Source organism: Giraffa tippelskirchi, chromosome 9 (genome assembly GCF_054371585.1).
Source record: "Giraffa tippelskirchi isolate mGirTip1 chromosome 9, T2T-mGirTip1v1.2.pri, whole genome shotgun sequence".
NCBI classification, from domain to species: Eukaryota; Metazoa; Chordata; class Mammalia; order Artiodactyla; family Giraffidae; genus Giraffa; species Giraffa tippelskirchi.
Genome location: NC_137283.1, coordinates 23,963,693 through 23,989,419, shown reverse-complemented (window position 1 = coordinate 23,989,419; position 25,727 = coordinate 23,963,693). Strand labels below are relative to the sequence as shown.

Genomic DNA, 25,727 nt, shown 5'->3' with positions numbered 1-25,727 from the left:
TCTCCCTACTAGTCTCTCCCTTAATCAGCACTCCCTTTCTGTGCATTTCTCTTGGGTCATTCCCTTGTGGCTCAGCTGGTAAAGAATCCACCTGCAATGCAGGAGACCTGAGTTCAATCCTTGGGTTTGGAAGATCCCCTGAAGAATGGAACAGCTACTCACTCCAGTGTTCTGGCCTGGGTCACAAAGAGTCGGACACGACTGAGCGACTTTCACTTTCACTTTTCATAGGCTAAGTTGTGCCAAGGAGTCCTATATATAAATGGTTTGTACTCTTTGGGATGCATGGCATTTCATACCTTTATTATCAGCTTTGAGCCTCGGGTATAATTGATAAAAGAGCCTTGCCATGTCATTTCCCCGTGTACATGCTTTTGACACAGTGAGGATAATATTCATAGCCATAACATCTACTTCTTTGGACATTTTAATATTACACCTAAGAACATGATGGCCATGGATGTTTTAGTTAACAATTGTGATATCTGATACATTAGAGGGGCTCTCATTGAGAGGTTGGGGGCGATTCATCCCTCAGGAGATACTTTACAATATCTGAGGACATGTATGGTTGTTTACAACTGAGGGGAGGGGTGTATCTGAGGTGAGAATGCTGATGAACATCCTACAGTGCACAGTACAGTACCCACCCCCACCCATGACAAGAAAATACCTTCCCCCAGATGTCAAGAGTGCTGAGGTTGAGAAATACCATTGTAGAACATAGTAATACATTTCATCTGTAAATGATTTTGCAGTAGTATAAAACATTCTATATACACGGTTCATTTTATTCCTCACAAAATTCCATTACAGGAAGAGTAGTATTATTAAGCTCTCTTCATATGAGAGAACATGGAGACACATATATGTTTTCTAAAAGTTGTGACAGACAGAGCCAGGAGCCAGGTGTAGCTGCTGGGAGAGAGATGGGATCCTAAGAGGCCTGACACAGAGGTAACTCACTTGTCGAGAACTTACCGGATTTTAGATGCTGTGCTGGACACTTTATGTCATTTACTTCATGACAATGCTAGGTGGTCATGATGCCACATCCAGAAAACAGACTTAGAAATGTGAGATCAATGGACAGAGAAGCATCTGACCACAGGACTTTCATTCCATTCTCTTTTACTTTGTCCTGAATTAGAATTCCAATGGGCCCTAAGCAAAGTCAGGGTTCAGGGAGGACAGGAGTTCTGTATTTGCTTTGAGTATTAAGTTAAAATTATTCCTGTCTACCAAACAAATTTCCCACAAAAACACTGACTCTGGAGTGGTCTAAAAGGATTGTTTTTATGGAATGCCGAGTAGGTTATGTAGGTTTCAACATTCTTTGAAAGTCATATGAGCATTTCATCACTTGCCTGTCTTCACCTATTTTTTCCCCTCCATGGTCAGAAATTACTAAAGGTAGGTAAATTGTGGTTTTTACTCAGTCTATACATGGGGAGAATGGGAAATTCTATGTATACTATTCTTTTTTTTCAATTAGTTTATTTATCTATTTTTTAACTTTACAATATTGTATTTGTTTTGCCATACACTGACATGAATCCACCATGGGTGTACATGTGCTCCCCTTCCAGAACCCCCCTCCCACCTCCCTCCCCATCCCATCCCTCTGGGTCATCCTGGTGCACCAGCCCCAAGCACCCTGTATCATGCATGGAACCTGGGCTGGCGATTCACTTCACACATGATAATTTACATGCTTCAATGCCATTCTCCCATATCCTCCTGCTCTCGCCCTCTCCCAAAGAGTCCATAATACTGTTCTATTTATTTGTGTCTCTTTTGATGTCTCGCATACAGGGTTATCTTTACTGATTAACTAAATACCATATATATGTGTTAGTATACTGTATTGGTGTTTTTCTTTCTGGCTTACTTCACTCTGTATAATAGGCTCCATTTTAATCCACCTCATTAGAACTGATTCAAATGTATTCTTTTTAATGGCTGAGTAATATTCCATTGTGTATATGTACCACAGCTTTCTTATCCATTCGTCCGCTGACGGGCATCTAGGCTGCGTCCATGTCCTGGCTATTATAAACAGTGCTGCGATGAACACTGGGGTACATGCGTCTCTTTCAATTTTAGTTTCCTCAGTGTGTATGCCCAGCAGTGGGATTGCTGGGTCATATGGTTTTTCTATTTCCAGTTTTTGGAGGAATCTCCACACTGTTCTCCATAGTGGCTGTAATAGTTTGCATTCCCACCAACAGTGTAAGAGGGTTCCCTTTTCTCCACACCTTCTCCAGCATTTATTGCTTGTAGACTTTTGGATAGCAGCCATTCTGACGGGCATGAAATGGTACCTCACTGTGGTTTTGATTTGCATTTCTCTGATAATGAGTGATGTTGAGCATCTTTTCATGTGTTTTTTAGCCATCTGTATGTCTTTGGAGAAGTGTCTGTTTAGTTCTTTGGCCCACTTTTTGATTGGGTCATTTATTTTTCTGGAATTGAGCTGCAGGAGTTGCCTGTATATTTTTGAGGTTAATTGTTTGTCCATTGCTTTGTTTGCTATTATTTTCTCCCATTCTGAAGGCTGTCTTTTCATCTTGCTTACAGTTTCCTTTTGATTTTAATTTTAATTCTTTTGATTTTAATTAGGTCCCATTTGTTTATTTTTGCTTTTATTTCCAATATTCTGGGAAGTGGGTCATAGAGGATCCTGCTGTGGTTTATGTCGGAGAGTGTTTTGCCTATGTTTTCCTCTAGGAGTTTTATATTTTCTGGTCTCATGTTTAGATCTTTAATCCATTTTGAGTTTATTTTTGTGTATGGTGTTAGAAAGTGTTCTAGTTTTCTTCTTTTATAAGTGGTTGACCAGTTTTCTCAGCACCACTTGTTAAAGAGATTGTCTTGTCTCCATTGTATATTCTTGCCTCTTTTGTCAAAGATAAGGTGTCCATAGGTGCGTAGATTTATCTCTGGGCTTTCTATTTTGTTCCACTGATCTATATTTCTGTCATTGTGCCAGTACCATACTGTCTTGATGACTGTGGCTTTTATGTATACTATTCTTAAATAGAGATGATATAAGCTAACAACAACAAAAAATCTTTCCATGATTTATAGTGTTCTTTTTCTTAAGCTGGGTTCCACAGACCACCTACAGGTCAAATCTGGCCTCCTGCCTGCTTTCCTAAACACATGCACCACCACTAGTCCAATTCTCTTATGTGTTCTGTATTGCTCGTTTTGTGTTGCTGCTGGTTTGTTTTGTTTACACTAACCTAGACATGATATCTTGGAAGAGGCAATGGCACCCCACTCCAGTACTCTTGCCTGGAAAATCCCACGGACGGAGGAGCCTGGCTGGCTGCAGTCCATAGGGTCACTGAGTCGGACACGACTGAGCAACTCCACTTTCACTTTTCACTTTCATGCCCTGGAGAAGGAAATGGCAACCCACTCCAGTACTCTTGCCTGGAGAATCCCAGGGAAGGGGGAGCCTGGTGGGCTGCCGTCTATGGGGTCGCACAGAGTCAGACACGATTGACGCGACTTAGCAGCAGTAGCAGCAGACATGATATATAATCTTAGAGATGGAATAACTGCTAACTCCTTTTCTAAGGTGGTAAGGTATCTTTTCTCCTTTTCTATTTTTACTCATATCTTCATATCTTATCTTCATTTATACTCCAAAGTATTTCCAAGTTTGAGATGCTTATGGTAAATATCTCACATAAAATGTGACTATAAAACACTGTACAGTAAAAGATAAAACATCTAAACTGGCAGTTGGTACACTTTTTTCTAGAAGGTCAGTGAAACTATTCAATCTTACAGGATGTATGGTCTTTTTTTACAACTGTTCAACCCTGCCATTGTCATTCAAAAGCCGTATATCATTATAAATACACAGGTGTGACTGTGTTTCCAAAACACTTTATTTTCAAAACCAGGCTATATGTGGTTTGGTTCAAAGGCCACAGCTTGATGACTATTGGTCTATACTAAAAACTTAGTTCCTACAGACACAGTGGTGAAAAATTATATTATTAGTCTTTATTAGCTTTAATAGATTTCATTACCAGTAGAATGTCTGAATTTCTGTATTCTGTTGAATACTTTCTTTGTTTAAAGGAGAAAATTCTCTTTCTGGCCACCTTAAATAGCTCTGTATATTTCTCCATCATTGGATCAGCTGATATGAAAAGGATGAAAGGAAGAACCTAAAGAAATCTCTTTTCCTTTCTAAACTGAACATGTTGGATGCAGATCTTTCTTGAGGGAATGCCCTGTGAAACATTAATTGTACCTAACTAACAAAAGCAGAAGTCCTTCATTTCTCAGATGAACTAAACATCTTGATTAAATTTGACATTAGAGAAGCATCCAAAACAAATCAAATGCTCTAGCAAGTGTCTTAAACTCTTATAAATCTCTTCCACACCACTCAAAGTTAATTGTTTTAATTCTGACCTATCTGTGAAAGAGAAGTGTTAACACAAGAAAGCATTTTCTCTTCTAAGATTTCAGGACCTGTGTATTTCTTCCACTTTTCACTGTCTATATTTGTTAGATTGTTCTACATGGTAAGAAGTAGAGACCAGCTCAGGTCATCTCGGCTAATGGGGATTTATTTTAAAGATCAAATTGCCAACATCCATTGGATCATTGAAAAAGCAAGAGAATTCCAGAAAAACATCTACTTCTGTTTATTGACTACACCAAAGCCTTTGACTGTGTGGATCACAACAAACTGTGGAAAATTCTTAGAGAGATGTGAATACCATACCACCTTACCTGCCTCCTGAGAAATCTGTATACAGGTCAAGAAGCAACAGTTAGAACTGGACATGGGAACAACAGACTGGTTCTAAATTGGGAAAGGAGTATGTCAAAGCTGTATATTGTCACCCTGCTTATTTAACTTATATAGTCAGAGTACATCATGCGAAATGCCGGGCTGGATGAAGCACAAGCTCAAATCAAAATTGCTGGGAGAAATATCAACAACCTCAGATATGCAGATGATATCACTCTAAAGGCAGAAAGCAAGAGCCTCTTGATGAGCCCTGAATATTCACTGGAGGGAACTGATTCTGAAGCTGAAGCTCCAATACTCTGGCCACCTGATGTGAAGAACTGACTCATTAGAAAAGACCCTGATGCTGGGAAAGATTGAAGGCAGGAGGAGAAGGGGATGACAGAGGATGAGATGATTGGATGGCATCACCGACTCGATAGACATGAGTTTGAGTAAGCTCTTGGAGTTGGCAATGGACAGGGAAGCCTGGTGTGCTGCAGTCCATGGGGTTGCAAAGAGCTGGACACAACTGAGTGACTGAACTGAACTGATTTTAAAACTACTTGAGAAATACTGAGAATGGAAAAAATTCTCAGTAGCTAAGCAGAGAGATGAAAAGAAGAACTGGAACATTGTCCATCACTGTTCTGAGAACAGTAGCCCTATCCTGCTGTCAGCTACTCTGATAATCCAGTCCCAGCTCCAGCAGTCCCTCCTGCTTGTCCTTCAGTTCTTCCCATTTACTTTACATCCAGTTTTCTACTTGACTAACAGCTAAATTATGTCTCTTCTCTGTATAATTTACAGCTTCAATTTTCTCTTAGCTTCCACTGCCTCACTGTCCCTGCTACTGTACATTTTCTACTTATTGCTTGCTCTAAGTTTATTTATTATTGCCCCAAAACACCTATGTATCATATTCAAATTCCATAATGGAGAGGAATTAAAGCGTTCAGAGATTCTGATGGATAAAGAAGATGTGGCGAGTATATGTGTGTGTGTGTGTGTGTGTGTGTGTGTATATGTATATATATGCATCTTCTTTGCATATATATATATATATATATATAGTGAAATAATACTCAACCATAAAAGGAACAAAATAATGCCCATTGCAGCAACATGATACAACTAGAGATTATCATACTAAGTGAAGTACTTCAAAAAGGGAAATGCAAATATCATGATATCACTTATAGGTGGAGTCTAAAATATGGCACAAATAAACCTATATACAAAACAGAAACAGACTCACAGACATGGAGATCAGATTTGTGGTTGCCAAGAGGTAGCGGCAGGGAGGGAAGGTGATATAAGCATGTAAAACCTGTTTTACTTTTCCATTTAAAATGTTCATTTATCTATCTGAGTATCTTTAATTGGGTTCATTTTTCTAATTGGCATCCCCAATAGAAATTTTACTTTTTTATAACTTCATTAAACAGTGTAAATATCCATCTTCTCTCTATAAAAGATATGCCAGTCAATCAATATTATAATAGCTATAGAAAATATTTTTGTAAATACTCAGTGACTGATCACTTCTGCCCAAGTCAATTCCAGAAGAACTACAGAATGGAGAGGACTTTGGATACATCGTCATGCTGCGGCCAGTAGGCTCAACAACCTGGACCAAGGAAAGAGTACCATCTGTAGAGTCATCAAGGTTTATTTACAGAAATGAAAACATCATTCCTCTCTCTCCCTTTGAAGTCAAAGTGGGTGTATATAATAAGGAAGGAGAAGGACCCCTGAGTACTGCGTCCATTATCTACTCTGGGGAAGATGGTAAGTTGTAGTCAATACGGGAACGGTCCTCCTTGAGACTGTGTGTATATTTTGTATTTGTTTTCTATGAACCACTCTGCTTAAGATGCTTGTATCTTTCTCTGGATGGTAGAACCTCAACTGGCCCCAAGGGGAACTTCTGTTCAAAGCTTTTCTGCTTCAGAAATGGAGGTTTCATGGAATGCTATTGCCTGGAATAGAAACACTGGAAGAGTTCTTGGCTATGAGGTAATCCACAGTAATTTCACTTTGCACTCTGAATATGCCAGCTAGCAATAGGTCCGTTCAACAGTCCTATAATACCAACCTAGTCCTTAATATAAGTTGCGCTGTTTTGTGCTCAGTTGTGTCTTACTCTGTGTGACCCCATGGACTACAGCCCACTAGGCTCATCTGTCCATGGGATTTCCCAGGCAAGAATACTGGAGTGAGTTGCCATTTATTCCTCCAAGAGATCTTCCTGACCCAGGGAAAGAACTGTGTCTCCTGCGTCTCTTGCATTGCAGGTGGATTCTTTACCACTGAGCCAACCTGAGAAGCCCTTAATATAGGATAGTGCATATCTAAAGCTACAGAGGGGAATTAACGAAGAGGATCTTTTCAGGTGATCCTAAGCAAGTAAATTAACAAATGGTAGCATTTTAAAAGTCATCAGGTGATTATCTTATTTAATTATCCAAGCTGCAGTCATGTTTGTTTCTTGGGGAGAAGTAAGCATTTAATCTTTAGTGATGTTAAACCATAGACAAATCTTACTGGGAAACCTAACCTTGAACTGGAGCATTACTTGAAAAAAGTCATCTTGGAAAAGGCAGTTATGTGGTAAGAAAAAGTTTACATTCTCCTAATCTGCCATTATAGTCCATATAGAGTGAAACAAATCATTTCAAACTTACAGTCTTTCATTCTCACAAAGTTAATAGTTGGGACTTATTAGTCAATTACTCTTCTTTGACTTGCAAATCTAATGATTAAAAAATGACTAACAAGGTTTACTTTATTTTGGTGTTAGAATGAGAGTAGGATTTTGCCTTTATTCTTTTTTCTCCTTTTATATGAACCCTGCTGTCCAAACAGAAAGTTCTACTTTCTGTAGGTACCTCTGCCACTCTAGAAGGCCTTACCTCTTAAGTGAGCCCTATTTATTTCTCAAAGCTCATCTCTATTCTCCCCTGCTCTCTGAACTATTCTCCAATTATTTTCTGGTTTTATGTGTCTTCAAATTCTTATAGCATTTATTTCCATATGATTTTCGGCAGATGCATCCTCTGCTTTCTTTTCACATATGTGCTCTAACATCTTAACTAGATTATAAGTGGTGCAAAGGCATGCCTTATGCTTTATTCTTTCTTGTCTTTTCCAATCTGCTTAAAACAGTGCTAATGTATAGGAAGGGATCAGTATATGCTGAATTAATAATTCATCTGTGATTCAACAAACTCTGGAAGAAATGTCAATAGCAAAACATCATAATGTGAGTCTTTCATTGAAAGTATGAATTTTATTTTGTTCTGACTTACTACTGTATACCTGAGGCTTCAGCTCTGATGGCTCAGACAGTAAAGAATCTGCCTGCAAAGCTGAAGACTCGGGTTCGATCCCTGGTTTGGGAAGATCCCCTGGAGAAGAGAATGGCTACCCATTCCAGTATTCTTGCCTGGGGGAATCCCATGGACAGAGGAGCCTGGCAGGCTACAGTCCATGGGGTTGCAAAGAGTCAGACATGACTGGCAACTAACACTTTCACATCACTTTTTTTTGGAGGGGGTGGTAAAGCTGTTACCCTTTAGATATTTCATGAAATATTTTATTGTGATAATCTAAAAAAAAACAAACAAAAACTAGGTTTTCTAATTTCCATTGTGATTTCATATTTTTTTATTTCTTCCATATAAATTTTGGACTTTGATTATTTTGTTGTCATTGTATAACCATTTAATTGGAAAATATCCTCTCATTTGTGCTTCTGACTTCTTCCCATACACCACTGTGATTGGCAGTTATTAGGAAACAATAAATTGGTTGCTCTTTGTTTTTAATGAGCAGGTTTTATACTGGACAGATGATTCCAAAGAATCCATGATTGGCAAAATCAGGGTCAGTGGAAACGTCACAACCAAAAACATCACAGGCCTGAAAGCTAACACTGTCTACTTTACTTCTGTGAGAGCTTATAACACTGCTGGGACAGGGCCCTCAAGCCCTCCAGTCAACGTTACCACCAAGAAGTCCCGTAAGTATACATCACACTGTAGGGACCACAGTTCGCCTACAATAAGAAGTATTTTATTGCTCAATTTCCATTTCATTCATGCCACCTCATCATTTTACCGATTGCCTTATTTGATCAGTGGATTTGGCCTATAAATCTGGATAGTTGTTGAAACTTTCTGATAACAACCAAAATGAACAGTTCTGATCTTTCTGGAATTGCAAAAGAGAAAATATTTTGAGTATATAGATGAAAGACAGAGAATAAAATGTCTCTGATGCCCTCTTCCAACTTGGGTTCAAAATCTGACATCCCATTCTGGGGATGTTAAGTGGTTAATTTAATCTTTTAGTTTCAATACCCTCATCTGTAAAATGAAGAATAAGTAGTACTGATTTTCTCACTGGGCCTTGTTTGAGATTGGAAGAGATAATTAATAGAAAATGTCCAGCACATACTACTACTGTGTAGTGGTCATCTACTGTAAATTGTGAGAAAGCAGAGCTCACATTGACCAAAATCTTTGCCTATTCTGATTGGATAAACAGAAAACAGAGCCTTTTTATTTTTATTTTTGGAAATATGATGAATCAGTTTTCCACTCAAGAAAGTAGTGCCTCCCATGAGCCATGAACAGGGTTAGGTGACTCAGTTCAGTTCAGTTCAGTTCAGTCGCTCAGTCGTGTCCGACTCTTTGCGATCCCATGAACTGCAGCACGCCAGGCCTCTCTGTCCATCACCAACTCCCGGAGTCTACCCAAACCCATGTCCATCGAGTCGGTGATGCCATCCAACCATCTCATCCTCTGTTGTCCCCTTCTCCTCTATGGAGATTAAAACAGGAAGGATATATGCCTTCAGGCAATTTCTCTTTAGTGGGGAGGCAAATTAAAACAAGAAAAAGTGATATAAAATATACGTAAATTATGAAAAGTTACCATGAAGAAATTAAGAGGCTGAGATATACATAACATAAAAAAATACAGAGACCTAGTGGACAAAGAGACCTCCAAATAGAAGGAACAGTATATACAAAGCTTCTGAAGTCTTTGTTATTATTGTTGCTGGTGATGATGATAGACTTTTAAATAAAAGTCTTTTTTATTTAAATATGGGATTTAAAAAATAAACATCAGTGGTTTGATATTAAGTATTGTAGCTTACTGAAAATGATGTCTTTCCAAAAGACAACTGAGGACCACTGCAAGTATATTGTGATTCACACAGACATCGCTTAAATGAAATTTAGATTTACAACTAAAGGGAGAAAAATATTTACATCAATTCCAAGAGGAAAGGGGAGAGGAAAAGCACGGCTTATATAGACAGAAATATTCAGACCCAGTAACAGAAAGTGTTTGCAAATTTTGCTTCAATTTGGCCCCTGACGTTGACTGACTAGCACTCTGTACTGAATTTTTCTTGTTGTAAATAATGCAATCAATCCATATTTAGACATAAAGGAAGCATTAAGCTTTTATTTCATCTTGCACTTATGTTCTTTCTCTCTCTCCCAAATGTCAACCCCATGCTGTTACTTAGAAGTGTAACATAAGAAGTTGTTTTTGAATTGAGTTCACAGTGTGAACTACAGTTGAATATAAATGCCATCTACGAAAAATTGATCACAGGGAAGCCATTAGAGCTGCAGAGGGCTAGTTTAATGTTGTTCTGTCATTTGATTAATAGAAAATAATTTAGTCTTTGGAAATTGCCTGCAAAATTCTTTCAAAAGACTGGAAAAATGCTTGCTGTTGAGTTTACCATTGACCAACTAGGTATAAACATACATGGCATGTGTTTTATATTATCCATGTGACAGTATTTTGGTTTTTCAAGGTGATAGAAATTTCAATTTTGTCATAGATATCTACAATCCAGCATAGGTAAATACAACAAACTCATGAAACCAAAATTGTTAAAGGCCTTCTGAAGCACCTTTTAGAAATAACAAACTTTTTTCCCAACTCAATACTAGACAAAAGGCATAGACATTGAAGTCACACCCATGGACAAAATAAGAAAAGCTCTGGACTATGAGAACTTTCCAGATAATTAGCTGAGACTTCACCATTTTTTCTCCCTTTCAAAAAGTACATAAAAAACTGAAGGAAGAACAAAATTATGAAGGTAAAATCTCGAATATACCCCTAATTATATTTAAGAAATGAATCATTTGCAAACTTTGGAACTGTGTTATTAGGAACAATCCACATTGAACACCACTGAAAAACTGACTATGTCATAAGACCACAGTGAAGAATGGATACTCATAGGAAAGAGAGTTAACAATTACTGAGCAATTTACTATGTACCACTAACCAAGGGAGGAACATTTCTCATTTTATTTCATGGAAGCTAAAACTCTTATAAATTAGAATATGTTAGTCTCATTCCAAAATTGGAAAACCAGGCCTCTCGGAAGAGATTGTATAAAGATTCAGGTTTCTCTGGCTTCAAAGTCCAATTCTTTACACCTTCCAGATAGCATGAAGGGTAAAGCGTTCCCAATAACCCACACAATTAGCCATTCATTCCATGAATTCATTCCTGATATAATGTTTCTCATTTTATGTCCATGGAATGCCTTACTTATGTTATGGTAGATGAGGAAACAAATGCAAATATCCCAATCTCAGAGACACAATCACTACCGTATACTTAACAGAAGTCATTTCTTCTTTCTCTCAATCTGAAGTATCATCAATGGATTCATAGTATAAAAGGAGTATTTTTTATCTAAAAATGCAAACAAATAGAAAAGGCACAGCAATAGATAATACCTTCAGAATCTATTACTGCCAGTGATATCAAAGACGGGAATTTTTATTTTTGCTGTATTGATTACATGAAGTTGATAACGTTAGTACTTTGTTTTAAAGACCAGAGATAAAAGAAATGTGCGAAAAAGTATACTAGATATTAAAATTGTGGTATCTTGTGAGAACTTTTACATTATCTATTTCATAAATGAGAAAGACTAGAAAGGGCACTTTGAATTAAGTTGAGGGAAAACAGTTAAAAACTATAATCATTGTCATCAGTTCTTCAGAAATAAACGTACTGACATTCACTGAATTCTTCAATTCAGTCAGTTCAGTTCAGTCACTCAGTCGTGTCCGACTCTTTGCAGCCCTAAGAACTGCAGCATGCCAGGTTTTCCTGTCCATTGCCAACTCCCAGAGCTTACTCAAACTCATGTCCATTGAGTTGGTGATGCCATCCAAACATCACATCCTCTGTTGTCCCCTTCTCCTCCCACCCTCAATCTTTCCCAGCATCAAGGTCTTTTCAAATGAGTCAGCTCTTCCCATCAGGTGGCCAAAGTATTGGAGTTTCAGCTTCAACATCAGTCCTTCCAATGAACATTCAGGGCTGATTTCCTTTAGGATGGACTGGTTGGATCTCCTTGCAGTACAAGGGACTCTCAAGAGTCTTCTCTAACAACACAGTTCAAAAGCATTAATTCTTCAGCACTCAGCTTTCTTTATGTCCAGGTCTCACATCCATACATGACTACTGGAAAAACCATAGCCTTGACTAGACAGACCTTTGTTGGCGAAGTCATGTCTCTGCTTTTTAATATGCTGTCTAGGTTGGTCATAACTTTCCTTCCAAGGAGTAAGCGTCTTTTAATTTCATGACTGCAGTCACCATCTGCAGTGATTTTGGAGCCCCCCAAAATAAAGTCTGCCACTGTTTTCACTGTTTCCCCATCTATTTGCCATGAAGTGATGGGACTGGATGCCATGATCTTTATTTTCTGAATGTTGAGCTTTAAGCCAACTTTTTCACTCTCCTCTTTCACCTTCTCAAGAGGCTCTTTAGTTCCTCTTCACTGAATTCTTACTACATGCAAAACTCTCAGGCTTTTAATTATTATTTGGTTTATATTGCCAGGAAATGTACTAGGACATGGTTTATTCACCTGGCATGTTCATTTTATAAATTCATATGGATTTCTGTAGGTTTGACCATGTCAATTAGCCTCATTTGTAGGATAGCATAATGAATAGCTTTGCACATTGTGTCACCTATGCATCTGCTCCCAGTCCAGTGCATAATCTACATGACCTGAGAAAATCACATTGGACCCTGAGTGATTTTTCTATAGCCATCTATTACAGTCACTGATTCAACATATATGATATATATGTCCCTGCCTACATGCCAAGCACTATGCTAGAGGCTGGTAATGCATTCTCAGTGAATTTAAAGAAACACAAAGCATGAATAACTATAATTCAGTGGGATTAATTCATAATAAAATATATGAACTAAGCCCCATGGGAGCATGGGTGAAAGTTTCTCTCTCTACTATGAGCCAGTTGAGGTATAAGTGACTAGGTGTATGACATCCCATGGGCTTAGAGAAGGCAAGTGGATATATCATAAGGCAATGTTGGGTGACACCCTGTAATTCTTCCAGCGGCACATAAGACACTAAATAGCAGTTGAGTTAAAACTCCAAAAGAAATCATTTCCATCAATGTTATAATGAGTTAAATATTATGCTCATTCAGCCTCACAAATTCAAATACGATGCCAAAAACATCTTTCTGGGTAGTTTTATCTTTGCCTCTGATATCCAGCTGAATTATTTTTAATCTCTTCAGTTTCTTAAATCTCAAAAATAATCACGTGGACTCAAATCTTTGAGAAGCAGTATGTTGTCATGCAGAAGAAAAAAAAACTAGATTAAAAGTCAAGAAACCAGGATCTAACTGGGCTCAAGCATTCATTATCTATATGGCTTTGAAGAAGCAGACTTTCAACCTGGACTCTAGTTTTCTTGTATGTAAAATATTCCAGTTGGATGAGATCCATTACTTTAGAAGGCTAATTCTAAATATGTCTTCTTGAACTTTATACCTTCCTTCTCCCAGAAAACATTACCCTCAGGGAACTAAAACCACAGTTTGGATTCAGGGTAGACACCTTTTGGGATGATCACCCAGTTTGTAATCGCTTTCCCTCTTCATGGTTCCTACTACCTCTATCTGTGCTGAGAGTCATATGCCTTTCTCACTCTCTAGCCACAATGGATTAGGGTAAAACAGAATATGGCCAAATTAAGCCAATCATTAGCTTTTACCTGGAGATTCTAGCTTGAACTGTCTCGCAACAAAGGAGGTTTCAAATCTCAGATGAGGTGGGCAGTCTTGATTTCTGCTGCATATACCGACAGAACAAAGAGGTGGTTCATGGCAAGATGAGCATGCAGCAAACACTACTGTGAGAGGTAGAGAGAGGAACTTTTTGGCTTTCAGATATTTTTGTTCCTCTGAGGTTCTGTTGCATTCTGCCATGAATTCCAGGAGAGTCCCCTATATCCTTCACAATCTATTGCTAATAGTTTGTTTAAAACAACTTGAGTTGGTTGTGTTATTTATAGTCAATGAGTCCTAATTAATACAAGATTAAAAACTAAAGGACTACTAGGAATGTACACCTCTGTATTGATATATGTAAAAAGTTTGCAGCCTGAGTTTGTCTGAGAGGCTCATTGATTGATGGGTAAATTAAACACTAGATAAAGGAGCCCTCCATCTATTTACATACAGTAAAGTAAACAAATTCAACAGAAGTGATTACTAAATTAATATTGGAAATGCAGCATACCATTATTAATTCATGTTTGTCACAAAAACATTTCCAAATGACTGGAATTTGAATGAATTTACTTCCTCTGATTAGAATTAATATGATATTTGAAATGACACTGAAAACATTTTACCTCCTTTTATGCTAATTATCCAGGACTTATTTTCCTTTTCGTGTTGACGGGTCATACAGTAACCATGAGCTAATTAATATTCATTTGGATCTTTGATTATCTTTTTAAAGCTCCAAGCCAACCACCAGCTAACATTGCCTGGAAGTTGACAAACTCTAAACTATGCCTAAACTGGGAGCATGTAAAAACTATGGAAAATGAGTCTGAAGTGTTAGGCTACAAGGTGAGTATTCTGTTTTTCCTTTAAACAGATCACTTAGCTTCCTAAATAATGATAAATGTTAGAACCAAATAAGAAACAAATTTAGGAATCTTTGTTCTAATGCTTTGAAAATATTTAGCATTATTGCTTTTAAGTTCTTCATGGTAAATTTTATACTGTGATGTCAGTAATGTGTCATGAAGCATTAACAAATAAATCTTTACAGTATGCAACATTTTTTTCTTCAAGTGACTCACCCGTATTCAAAAAATATGATTGTGGATTTAGATATTAAAAATGTGAGATGAGAATGAGATCAAAAAGTATATTCAAATAGAATTTCTAGAACCTAGGCTACAGAAGGATATCATCTATCAGTAATATAAATATAAAAGAAATCCAACAAAGAAATCCAATCCAATCATCAAATATCAAGACAAACCATTTCCATCAGTGGTAAAGAACATCATCTGCTGACAAATGCATATAGTATCCATACACTTGAAATGGGTTCAAACTAATCAGTAACTTTCCACAGCAAGCTACAGAGATAATGGCCTCAAGCTATTTAATTAATAGAGATAAATCTATATTCATTTTAGAAGCATTGGCCAAAAAGGAAATATTTTTTCTTAACAACCAAATTTAAAGAAAAAGTGTAGACCAGATATTTCCATCCAAGGACTGCAGCATGTGTAAGGCTCACAGTGCTAGTGTTCTGTAAGAGTTTCTGCACCTTCAAGAAGCTACATGTCCATTTAACACGATTCACCATTTTATTCAGATTCTGTACCGGCAAAACAGACAGAGTAAAACTCATATTTTGGAAACAAACAACACATCTGCTGAGCTTCTGGTTCCCTTTGAAGAGGACTACTTGATTGAAATAAGAACAGTTAGTGATGGTGGGGATGGAAGCAGCAGTGAGGAAATTAGGATTCCAAAAATGTCAAGTAAGTTGAATCACCACTGCTGTTGTGGATTTTGAATAAAGACAGCTGCCAGCATGAAATCTGGGCTCTATGAATCTTTCCAATTTTTGTTTAAATATTTGCTGAAAATAAAAAGGTCTATTTTTTCCATATTTCAATTGTGAGCAAGAGGTGATGAGTCAATTTTCTTTAATCCCTCAAATTTATAACATGCTTATATATGAGAAGCAGTTTTATGTTTCCTCATTTGAAACTCAAAAAAAGAAAAAAAAGAAAAACCTTCACAACCGTCACTGGTATGTATATGCTTTATCCTGTTGGCACAAAAACTGGAAAGTTTTTCCATGGGTACCTGCAAGCTTCTCAGAGCAGGGAGAGCAAGTGTGAAGTACGTGTAGGTACATCTCCATTGCCATTTTCATGGCAGACATCACTAACCGATTATGAAATTCATACTGAGCTGAGTTAGTGCTTTCAAATCCTCCCAACATGATGTCTTAAGCAGGTAACACCAATCAGCCAGATTTAGTATATAATAATAATTTATTATTTCTGCTTTAGAAAAATTACTCACTTACCTATCTGAAGCTGTGACTGAGTATAACTCATCAGCCACTACATGTTGGCCAATCTTATTCTGCCCTTTAGTCAGACTTGGCCAATTTTAGGCATTTTTCTTTTTAATTTTTATATTTAAAACAAATATCCTAAATCAAAGGGTTAAAAACACTTCCTAAAATTAAACACAATGTAAGTGAAACAAGTATAATAAATGTGGTATTAAAAGAGAAATAATAGTATGTGTTTGGTTCATGAAGAATTAATCTAACACATGACTTTACTTTTCCTCAATATATTTTGTTTCATTTTTATATTTTGCAGGTTTGAGTTCCAGAGGCATTTCAGTCTTAGAACCTAGCGTCCATTTCCTGTCAGTTGTCATCACACTTTTTTGTTGTTTTGCTATTCAGCCACTTATATGATGAATAAAACCATAAATCTTTCAGTTTTTTAAAAAGCAAATTATTCTGTAAAAAAGTTCTCCAGCCCACGTGACAAGATAACATTCAAAAGCAGACTTGTTTGGAAAGAAAAAAATGTATATTATTAAAATCTTGTAAATATCTATGGTACATTAAATAAAGAATTTTAAACACTTTGGAATTTTAGTGTTCACACGATTACACATATTCAGAAGGTGCCAAATTAATGCATGGAGTTGTCACTGCTGTAGCTTTTAAGTGACTTGTATGGAGAGTATATAAATCTCTTGATGGTGATGGTCAATATGAAAGAAATTGCATTTTCCATAACTAAGATGTCCATATTTTATATGCTCCAAGCAATTTAGTTCAGTAACTTAAAATCTGACCCTAGTTTTGGAAATAAAATATAATTGTTTGTTTATACTAGGGATTCTTTTAAAATGTCAACTATTGTAAAGCATGATGTGCTTTTATCTCTGAATCAACTTGGGACAGAAATATTTGCACCCAGTAGCATAACTATATACTTGATGTTATTCTCAACTCACTTTTGTATCAGGTTCGGTAATAAAAATGGCAGAAAAAGTGTTTTCTGGCAAAGAAAAATAAAAGTAGAGAAAAAGTAGCCAACAAAAATAATCTACTGGCTCCAGTAAGCAATTTCTCATAGCAAAGTTTAATTTTAAAATCAATTCTGAATTATCCCAAGGAAGAGGGTACATGAACAGTTCTCAGGTAATTATTACAAATTGTTAGCAATGTGTGTGGCCTTATTTTTATATGATAAATAAATCCAGAAACAGAATTACTTAAAAGTTTTTGACATTTTGGTCAATTTTTTTTTTTTTTTTTGCCAATGTTCTCTGCAACTATAAATATAATTTTATACTGTCCAAGCTTTAGAAAGATTCCTGTGGGTTGACTCTTCTCTAGGATGTATTTGTTAAAGACAGTGGTCTCATTTCCTGGGATCGTACAGTCTGGAGACAGCAGTATAGGAGGAGGAAAGGTTGATGAGAACATCTCTGCCTTTCTAAGCAGTCATCTATTTCCTTCACAAACAGCCTTGAGGGTTTGTCTTGCTGTCAGCCTGCTCCAGCTATCAGTCAATTAGGTTTGGTGTCCCGGGGAGCTGAGGAATGGACACACTATTTTTTGCCTTCTTAACATGGTATAACATCTCAATTACATTGAAAATATATAAACTCTCCTTATAACTCTCAAATCACACAATCCCCAAAGTTGGATTTTGTCATTTTCTTTTCCAAAATATTTTAGAACTGCTTAAAATACCCAATCAACAGCAGATGGGCAATGCCTTTCCACAGTTCAGAACTTGCTCCTTGCTGGAGTATGTCAAGCATGCAGTAAAATCAATGAGCCTTATTATCCCTGCACCTTAAGATCTGACTGTGCTTTGATGGAACAAAATAAACAAGCAACTGAAAATATCATTTGGCACAGTCACAGCTGCCTGAACAACACACATTTGTATTGATCACATACCAGTGATGGCACATGGTCTTAATGGTTTTCTCACCTTAGTTAGAGACAAGATTTGTGTCCTGGTTCCCATAGTAGAGACCGAGATATAGTCATAATGAGCATGAGATATACTATGAGATCTTCATTTTTGCTGATTAAGAGAACCAGATGCATGGTCATTTGAGTATGAATCCAAAAGCTAAGTCAGTTCTTATCAACAACACATACATTTGCAGGTGGATTTTAATTCATAATCATGGGAGTGTTAAATGTTTGTATTATTCAATACGTAATATATCACTTGTATTTTCATCCAGCCATACTAAATTTTTCAGAATATAATTTGGCATTAATATTAAACAGTGCAAGTTTTGACTAGATTGATTTGAATCTCTACTCTTAGTGTGGCATTGGATACATCTTTGAACATTCCCATATCACTATTATGAGTGTTAAAGGACATAATGTACACCAGTGTTGAGTATGTTGGATGCAACACTGTAAATTGTTAACAAACAGTTGCTGTCATCTGCTGCTATGAACTAAACCCCCAGCAAAATAAGTTACTAATTTAAGTGTTCAACAGACTATGAAAACAGATTCAATCTGTATGTATGTCAAAATCTAAAGCAGCTTCAAGAAAAATGAGTAATTCGCCTACTCAACACAAAATGGTGCTAAAGAAAGAAACCAGTTGTGGTTCCATCAGTCCATTCAAGGAAAATATTCTTTGTGATATACATGCTCCTTTGACATTTAGGAAGGATTTCCAATGAATCCCTTTACTGACTGTGTGTACTGTTATACACTGTTGTGAACATGGTAAGTCATTTTTATACTTCAACTTTCCTACTTTTTGCTATACACTGTTATGAACATGGTAAGTTATTTCCATACTTTCCTACTTTTTCCTATTTCTTTTCTACTTTTAATGAATTGGATGAGACTTTTCCAAATTGAAAAAGGTTACCTGCTTCACTCAATCTACAGATTCAAATGCAGAAACACCCTCACAAATACACAAAGATTATTTGGGCACCTTCTGGCCCAGTCATATTGACACATAAAATTAACCATCATAGTACCCTTTTAAATTATTTTAAATAATTCCGTTCTAATCCCCAAAACTTTTGAAATGAATTTATGGAGATACCATCCTCAGTTTATTCATCTGTAAAATGAGATATTGGGATTGCATGATATCCAAGTTCCTTTAAAACCCTATAATTCTATATCAAGCTGCAGAGTGGTAGCTCATTTTTAGTACAAAACAGGTTTTAACAACCATAATCCACACAACATGCTGCAAAGCTTTTCATGCTTCCCCTACCCCATATTTTCATTAGCCTAAAAAATTGTGTTGAGCTTTCTTAATTGGACTTTTCAAAAATAATGGGTAAACTGAATATTTTTCCAGAGAGCAAAGAACCCTTAGAAGTTCTGGTCCATCTTGACCTAGGCAAACTTACAAGCTTTTGAACAGCAAAGGAAACCATAAACAAAATGAAAAGACAACCTAGAGAATAGGGAAAAAAAAAAAATTGCAAACTGCATGACTGACAAGGACTTAATTTCCAGAATATACAAACAACTCATACAACTCATGAACAACAAATAACCCAATGGAAAAATGGGCATAAAACCTAGACATTTCTCCAAAGAAGAAATACAGATGGCCAATAGGAACATGAAAAGATGCTCAACATCACTTTTTATTAGGGAAATGCAAACCAAAACTACAATAAGGTACCACCTCACACTGATCAGAATGACCATCATTAAAAAGTCTGCAAAAACAAGTGCTGGAGAAGATGTGGAAAAAAAGGAATCTTACACTTCTGGTGGGAATGTATATTGATACAGCCACTATGGGGAACAGCATGGAGGTGCCTCAGAAAACTAAAAATAGAATTACTATATTATCCAGCAATCTTACTCCTGGGCATATAACCTAAGAAAACTTTAACACAAAAAGATACATGTACCCCTATGTTCATAGCAGCACTATTTACAATGTCAAGACATGCAAACAACCCAAATGTCCATTGACAGGTGAATGGATAAATAAGCTGTGGCACAACGGAATATTACAACTATAAACAATAATGAAATAATGCAATTTGCAGCAACCTGGATGCAACTAGAGGTTATCATACTAAGTGAAGTTAAGAGAGAAAGAGAAAGAAAAAATATCATTTGGTATCATCATCAACTCAATGGATATGAATTTGAACAAATTTCATAAGACATGGAGGATAGAGGGCCTGGTGTGCTGCAGTCCGTGGAGTCACAAAGAGTGGGACACAAGTTAGTGACTGAACAACAACTTATGTTGAATCTAAAATATGACACAAGTGAATCTTGTCTATGAAACAGAAAAAGAATCATGGACATAGAGAACAGAATGGTGGTTGCCAAGGGAGAGGGGGCTGGTGGAGAGATGGAATGAAAGTTTGGGGTTACTAGAAGTAAGCCTTTATATATAGAATGGATAAACAACAATGTCCTACTGAGAAGCACAGAACACTATGGTCAATACCCTATGATAAATGAGGATAGAAAGAGTATTTCAAGAAAGAATGTATATATCAGTATATGTATAACTGAATCACTTTACAGCAGAAATTAACAGTACATTGTAAATCAAATATACTTCAATTTTTTAACTAAAGGACAATAAGCTTTAAAAAAAATTAAAAAAAGAGAGAAGTTCTGGCTCAACTTTATGCTCGCTTTAAGAATTTTCGAATATTTCACTGGTTTCCAAGTGCAAGACTATGATATAGTTTTCACTGTTCAGTGAAAAAAGAAATATTCAGACAGTGTAGTGAGATTTTAATGGCAAATAGATGGAGAAACAATGGAAACAGTGAGAGACTTTATTTTTTGAGGCTCCAATATCATTACCGATGGTGACTGCAGCCATGAAATTAAAAGATGCTTGTTCCTTGGAAGAAAAGCTATGACCAATCTAGCAGCATATTAAAAAGAAGAGACATTACTTTGCCAACAAAGGTCCATCTAGTCAAAACTATGGTTTTTCTAGTAATCATGTATCAATGTAAGAGTTGTACTATAAAGAAAGTTGAGTGCTGAAGAATTGATGCTTTTGAACTGTGATGTTGGAGAAGACTGTTGAGAGTCCCTTGGACTGCGAGGAGATCCAACCAGTTCATCCTAAAGGAAATCAGTCCTGAATAGTCATTGGAAGGACTGATGCTGAAGCTGAAACTCCAATACTTTGGCCACCTGATGTGAAGAACTGACTCACTGGAAATGACTCTGATGCTGGGAAAGATTGAAGGTGGGAAGAGAAGGGGACAGCAGAGGATGAGATGGTTTGATGGCATCACCAACTCAAAGGAAATGAGTTTGAGTAAGCTCTGAGAGTTGGTAATGGACAGGGAAGCCTGGCGTGCTGAGGTCCATGGGGTTGCAAAGAGTAGGACAAGACTGAGCGACTGAACTGAACTGAACTGAATGTATGGAATATTTGGGAGATTATTATGCTTTTGGCATTTTGTGATGAAATATTCACTCTTATGAAATGAAGTTGAGTATGAATACTAGTTTGCTTTATGTGTTTGATTTAAAAATATCTTATTGGGCACAGGAGTAGGTTACTTTATATGATCAAATTCATTATTATTATTATTTAAGACATGTTCTGAGAAAATAAAAATCTTTAAATCATGGGTGTTCATTACATCTTTTTAAAATATTTATGTTTGTTTTATCTCACTACCATCAAATTAGGTTTAACTTGGTCCATTGACCAAAGATTGTGTGCCAAGATCTCTATCTGTATCCCTTGAACATCAATGTTCTGAGTTCTATGGAACTATTGTTTATATATATAAATGCAATACAGGTCTAGGAAATCTGGTCCACCTTTTAAAACAAGTTATTGAAATAAGTAACAACAAAAATATCAAAATCCTGTATTGTTTTGTTGTCTTAACACTTGTTGACTATATGTTTCTAATTTTCCATACTAAAATTCATTTTCTTTATGAAATTATACATAGTAGTTATTTCTCTAATGTCTTGACACAGTAACATAATTTTTACAAAAAGGCAAAGTTGTTTCCCTCATTATTTTTAATAGTTTTGAATTTCATAGTTCTTGGTATAGTCCTCAACAGAGAGAATGAATGATGCCTGAAACATGTAGTTTGCTTTCTGGACTGAATTAAACAGCCAACTGTCAGGAAGATTTGTTTTTTCTTAGTTTCCTAAGGAAAATAAATATTTTTCTTGTATAAGTCTGACTAAAATAATATGCTAAACTGAGCTCCAGATTTTTGTGGGTAAATAACGTATTCTTGAAAGAAATTTAATAAAGTAAAATTTTTGGAATATAGTAGTTTTTGAGAACATATCAGAAATGTCAGATTGCTCTCCTATTTTTCAAAACATAGTTTTTAGTCTGGTAAGGCATATCTTTGGAGATACATATCTTGTCCAAGGTAAATTCAGAAGAGAAGTAAATGTGATGACTTTAAATAAAAGTAGTAAGTTGCAGCTCAATGAGAGAGAAAATAAGTCTTGATGTAATAAAGTGTTTTGCTCCCCATCCCTGTCAAAGACTAGGCAGTATGCTAAGCTGAAATCTTTGCAAGTTTGTCATGTTATTCCTGTAACTAAATGCTGTATTTGGTAGATATCTGTCCTGGACACTGATTAATTAATGTTCATAAATGACTTTGAAAATAACAGCACTTTATAAGTTCTAATTATTTGTTTAAGATATTTTTTCCAAGAAATATAATGACTTTTTGCAATGACACTTTGAAAAAGCATGCATTAGTAACTGAGTCCAGATCCATGCTTGGGGGAAAAGAGCAATTCAGAAATATGATGGGTAATACTTAAATTTTAGGTGCATTCATAATAGCCTACATGAAAAGTGAAAGTGAAAATCGCTCAGTCATGGCCAACTCTTTGTGAATTCTCCAGGCCCGAATACTAGAGTGGGTAGCCTTTCCCTTCTCCAGCCAATCTTCCCGACCCAGGGATCGAACCAGGGTCTCCTGCATTGCAGTCGGATTATTTACCAACTGAGCGATAAGGGAAGCCCAATAGCCTGCATGGACAAGGTAATTTTATTTCAAACAGGAGGTAATCTACATCTATTTATGACTGAGTTACCAGCTTGTGAAGTAAATGTCATAACAAGAGAATTTGTTCCTGATATTTACTCATAATAAACTTCAAGTTTATTCTCCAGGGCTTCTGATAGTAACAATAATGGGTGTGGCCAATTTTTACTACCTTTAAGTGCAGTAGTTATAAAATCTCCTAAACCAACTCTGAGCAGATAAATTCCAGCCTATTTTTATTGACAGAAAAGAATAATTGAATATATTACTGGCTTTCTAAGTTAGATCATTTTCCTTATCTATTTAAAAGTGAAAGTGCTGTCATCCTAAATTACTATCTTTAGACTTGCAAACTCATACCAAGCTATTTTTATCCTTTTAAATTTTAAGGGAGTACAGCCCTTAGAAGTTTCTTTAAAAAATCTCTTAAATAAATGGACGTCTCAAGCTATTTTCAGAAATGTTTGGACTCATTTATCATTTCAAGCTAGATGTGTGCAGAAGTATGAGTTGTAACTAGTTCAGACAATCTGAAGAACCTACAAGCCATTGTCAATAGACAGGTGAGAAATTAATATTACTTCATATCTGTTGATAATTGAGATACTGGATTTGTGTATCTGAAATTGATATCCTTCTCAGAAAACTTATACTGGTTTTTATTACATTACATCGTGTTATGTTGGGTGATGTTATTAGGTGATGTTTTATGTTACATTATAGTAGAGTCATCTCTCAGTATTAACGAAGGATTGTTTGGTTCTAGGATGCCCTTCGGATGTCAAAACCCACAAACACTCAAGTTCTTTAGAACTGGCCCTCCATATCCATGGATGTGGGCTTCTCAGGTCATGCAGTGGTAAAGAATCCACCTGCCAATGCAGGAGACACAAGAGACGTGGGTTCAATCCCTGGTCAGGAAGATCCCCTGGAGAAGGAAATGGCAACCCACTTCAGTATTCTTGCCTGGAAAATTCCATGGACAGAGGAGCCTGCTGGGCTACAGTCTGTGGTGTTGCAAAGAATTGGACATGACTGAGCAAATGAACACATATGGCACACATACCCATGGATGTGGAACCTACAGATACGGAAGGCCAACTATACTATATGGTAAGTATATATTATATACATTATATTATACCAAATTATATTATTTCTTATTTCTCTGTCCTAGAAAATGAGTCCCAGTAGTGTTGGATGTTATCTTTTTATTCCTTCTACAACCAGCATGCCAAGGGAAATGTCCAAACTCCAGTAGTTACTTAAAAAAAAAAAAAATTCTGAATGAAAAAACAATCAAAAGGAAGCATACATTTCTGTGTATAAATTGTGTATAAATCAAACATAGATTGCTCAATAGACTCAGATCACCACTTCTAAAAAAGTGGAAACGTTTACCTTAAGAATGTCTTCTTTCAGTAAGCCCTCTGTCTTACAATTAGTATGATCTGGCAAGATGTGTAACTGATGTAGCTCTGACTGTAAAAAAAATATTTTAATTTTTTAAAAATTTATTTTTTATTTGAAAGATAATTGCTTTACAGAATTTTGTTGTTTTCTGTGAACATGAATCAACCAGAAGTATATATATATGTCCCCTACCTCTTGAACCTCCCTCCCATTCCCTCCCCATCCCACCCCTTTAGGTTGATATAGAGACCCTGTTTGAGTTCCCTGAGACATACAGCAAATTCCTGATGGTTATCTATTTTACATATGGTAGTGTAAGCTTCCATGTTACTCTCTCCATACACTCACCCTATCCTCCTCTCTCCTTGTGTTCATAAGTCTATGTCTGTTTCTCCATTGCTGTCCTGCAAATAAATTTTTCGGTACCATCTTTCTAGATTTCGTATATATGCATTAATATACAACATTTATCTTTCTCTTTCTGACTCACTTCACTCTGTATAATACGCTCTAGGTTCATCCACCTCATTAGAACTGATTCATATGTGTCCCTTTTTATGGCTAAGTAATATTCCATTGTGTATATGTACCACAACTTCTTTATCCCTTCATCTGTCATGGGACATATAGTTTGCTTCCATGTTCTAGCTATTGTAAATAGTGCTACAATGAACACTGGGGTACATGTGTCCTTTTCAATTTTGGTTTCCTCAGGGTATATGCCTAGGAGTGCGATTGCTGGGTCATATGTTGGTTTTATTCTTAGTTTTTTTAAGGAATCTTCATACCATCTTCTATAGTAGCTATATAAATTTACATTCTCACCAACAGTGCAAGAACATTCCCTTTTCTCCACACCCTCTCCAGCATTTATTGTTCGTAGACTTTTTGATGAGGGCCATTCTGACTGGTGTGAGGTGATATCTCATTGTAGTTTTGATTTGCATTTCTCTAATAATGAGCGATGTTGAGCATCTTTTCATGTGTTTGTTAGCCATCTGTATGTCTTCTTTGTAAGAAATGTCTGTTTAGGTCTTTTCCCCACTTTTTGATTTGGTTGTTTGTTTTTCTGTATTACATTGTACGAGCAGTTGTATATTTC

General features: G+C 36.4%; 2 protein-coding genes across 15 annotated transcripts in view; one reads left to right on the top strand and one right to left on the bottom strand.

Annotated features, from left to right (window-relative positions):
* Positions 1 to 16,799, top strand: part of CNTN6 (contactin 6) — a 236,222-nt gene extending 219,423 nt beyond the window's left edge. For both annotated transcript variants that reach the window (XM_081528229.1, XM_081528230.1), the window contains 6 exons: positions 6,322 to 6,556; positions 6,669 to 6,784; positions 8,603 to 8,789; positions 14,616 to 14,728; positions 15,492 to 15,660; positions 16,522 to 16,799. In XM_081528229.1, the coding sequence (XP_081384355.1) occupies positions 6,322 to 6,556; positions 6,669 to 6,784; positions 8,603 to 8,789; positions 14,616 to 14,728; positions 15,492 to 15,660; positions 16,522 to 16,622 (921 nt within the window). In that variant the 3' untranslated portion in view covers positions 16,623 to 16,799. The remainder of the gene's footprint in view (positions 1 to 6,321; positions 6,557 to 6,668; positions 6,785 to 8,602; positions 8,790 to 14,615; positions 14,729 to 15,491; positions 15,661 to 16,521) is intronic.
* The window catches only part of LOC145520800 (uncharacterized), a 319,869-nt gene that overhangs the window by 218,169 nt on the left and 75,973 nt on the right, over positions 1 to 25,727 (bottom strand). For 8 of the 13 annotated variants that reach the window (XM_081528245.1, XM_081528246.1, XM_081528236.1 and 5 more), the window contains one exon: positions 24,614 to 24,694. The gene's annotated coding sequence lies outside the window, so the exon portion shown is untranslated. Of the gene's footprint in view, positions 1 to 6,295; positions 6,396 to 18,165; positions 18,262 to 24,613; positions 24,695 to 25,727 lie in introns of all 13 variants that reach the window. The other 5 variants (XM_081528244.1, XM_081528243.1, XM_081528234.1 and 2 more) reach the window with 3 other exon arrangements.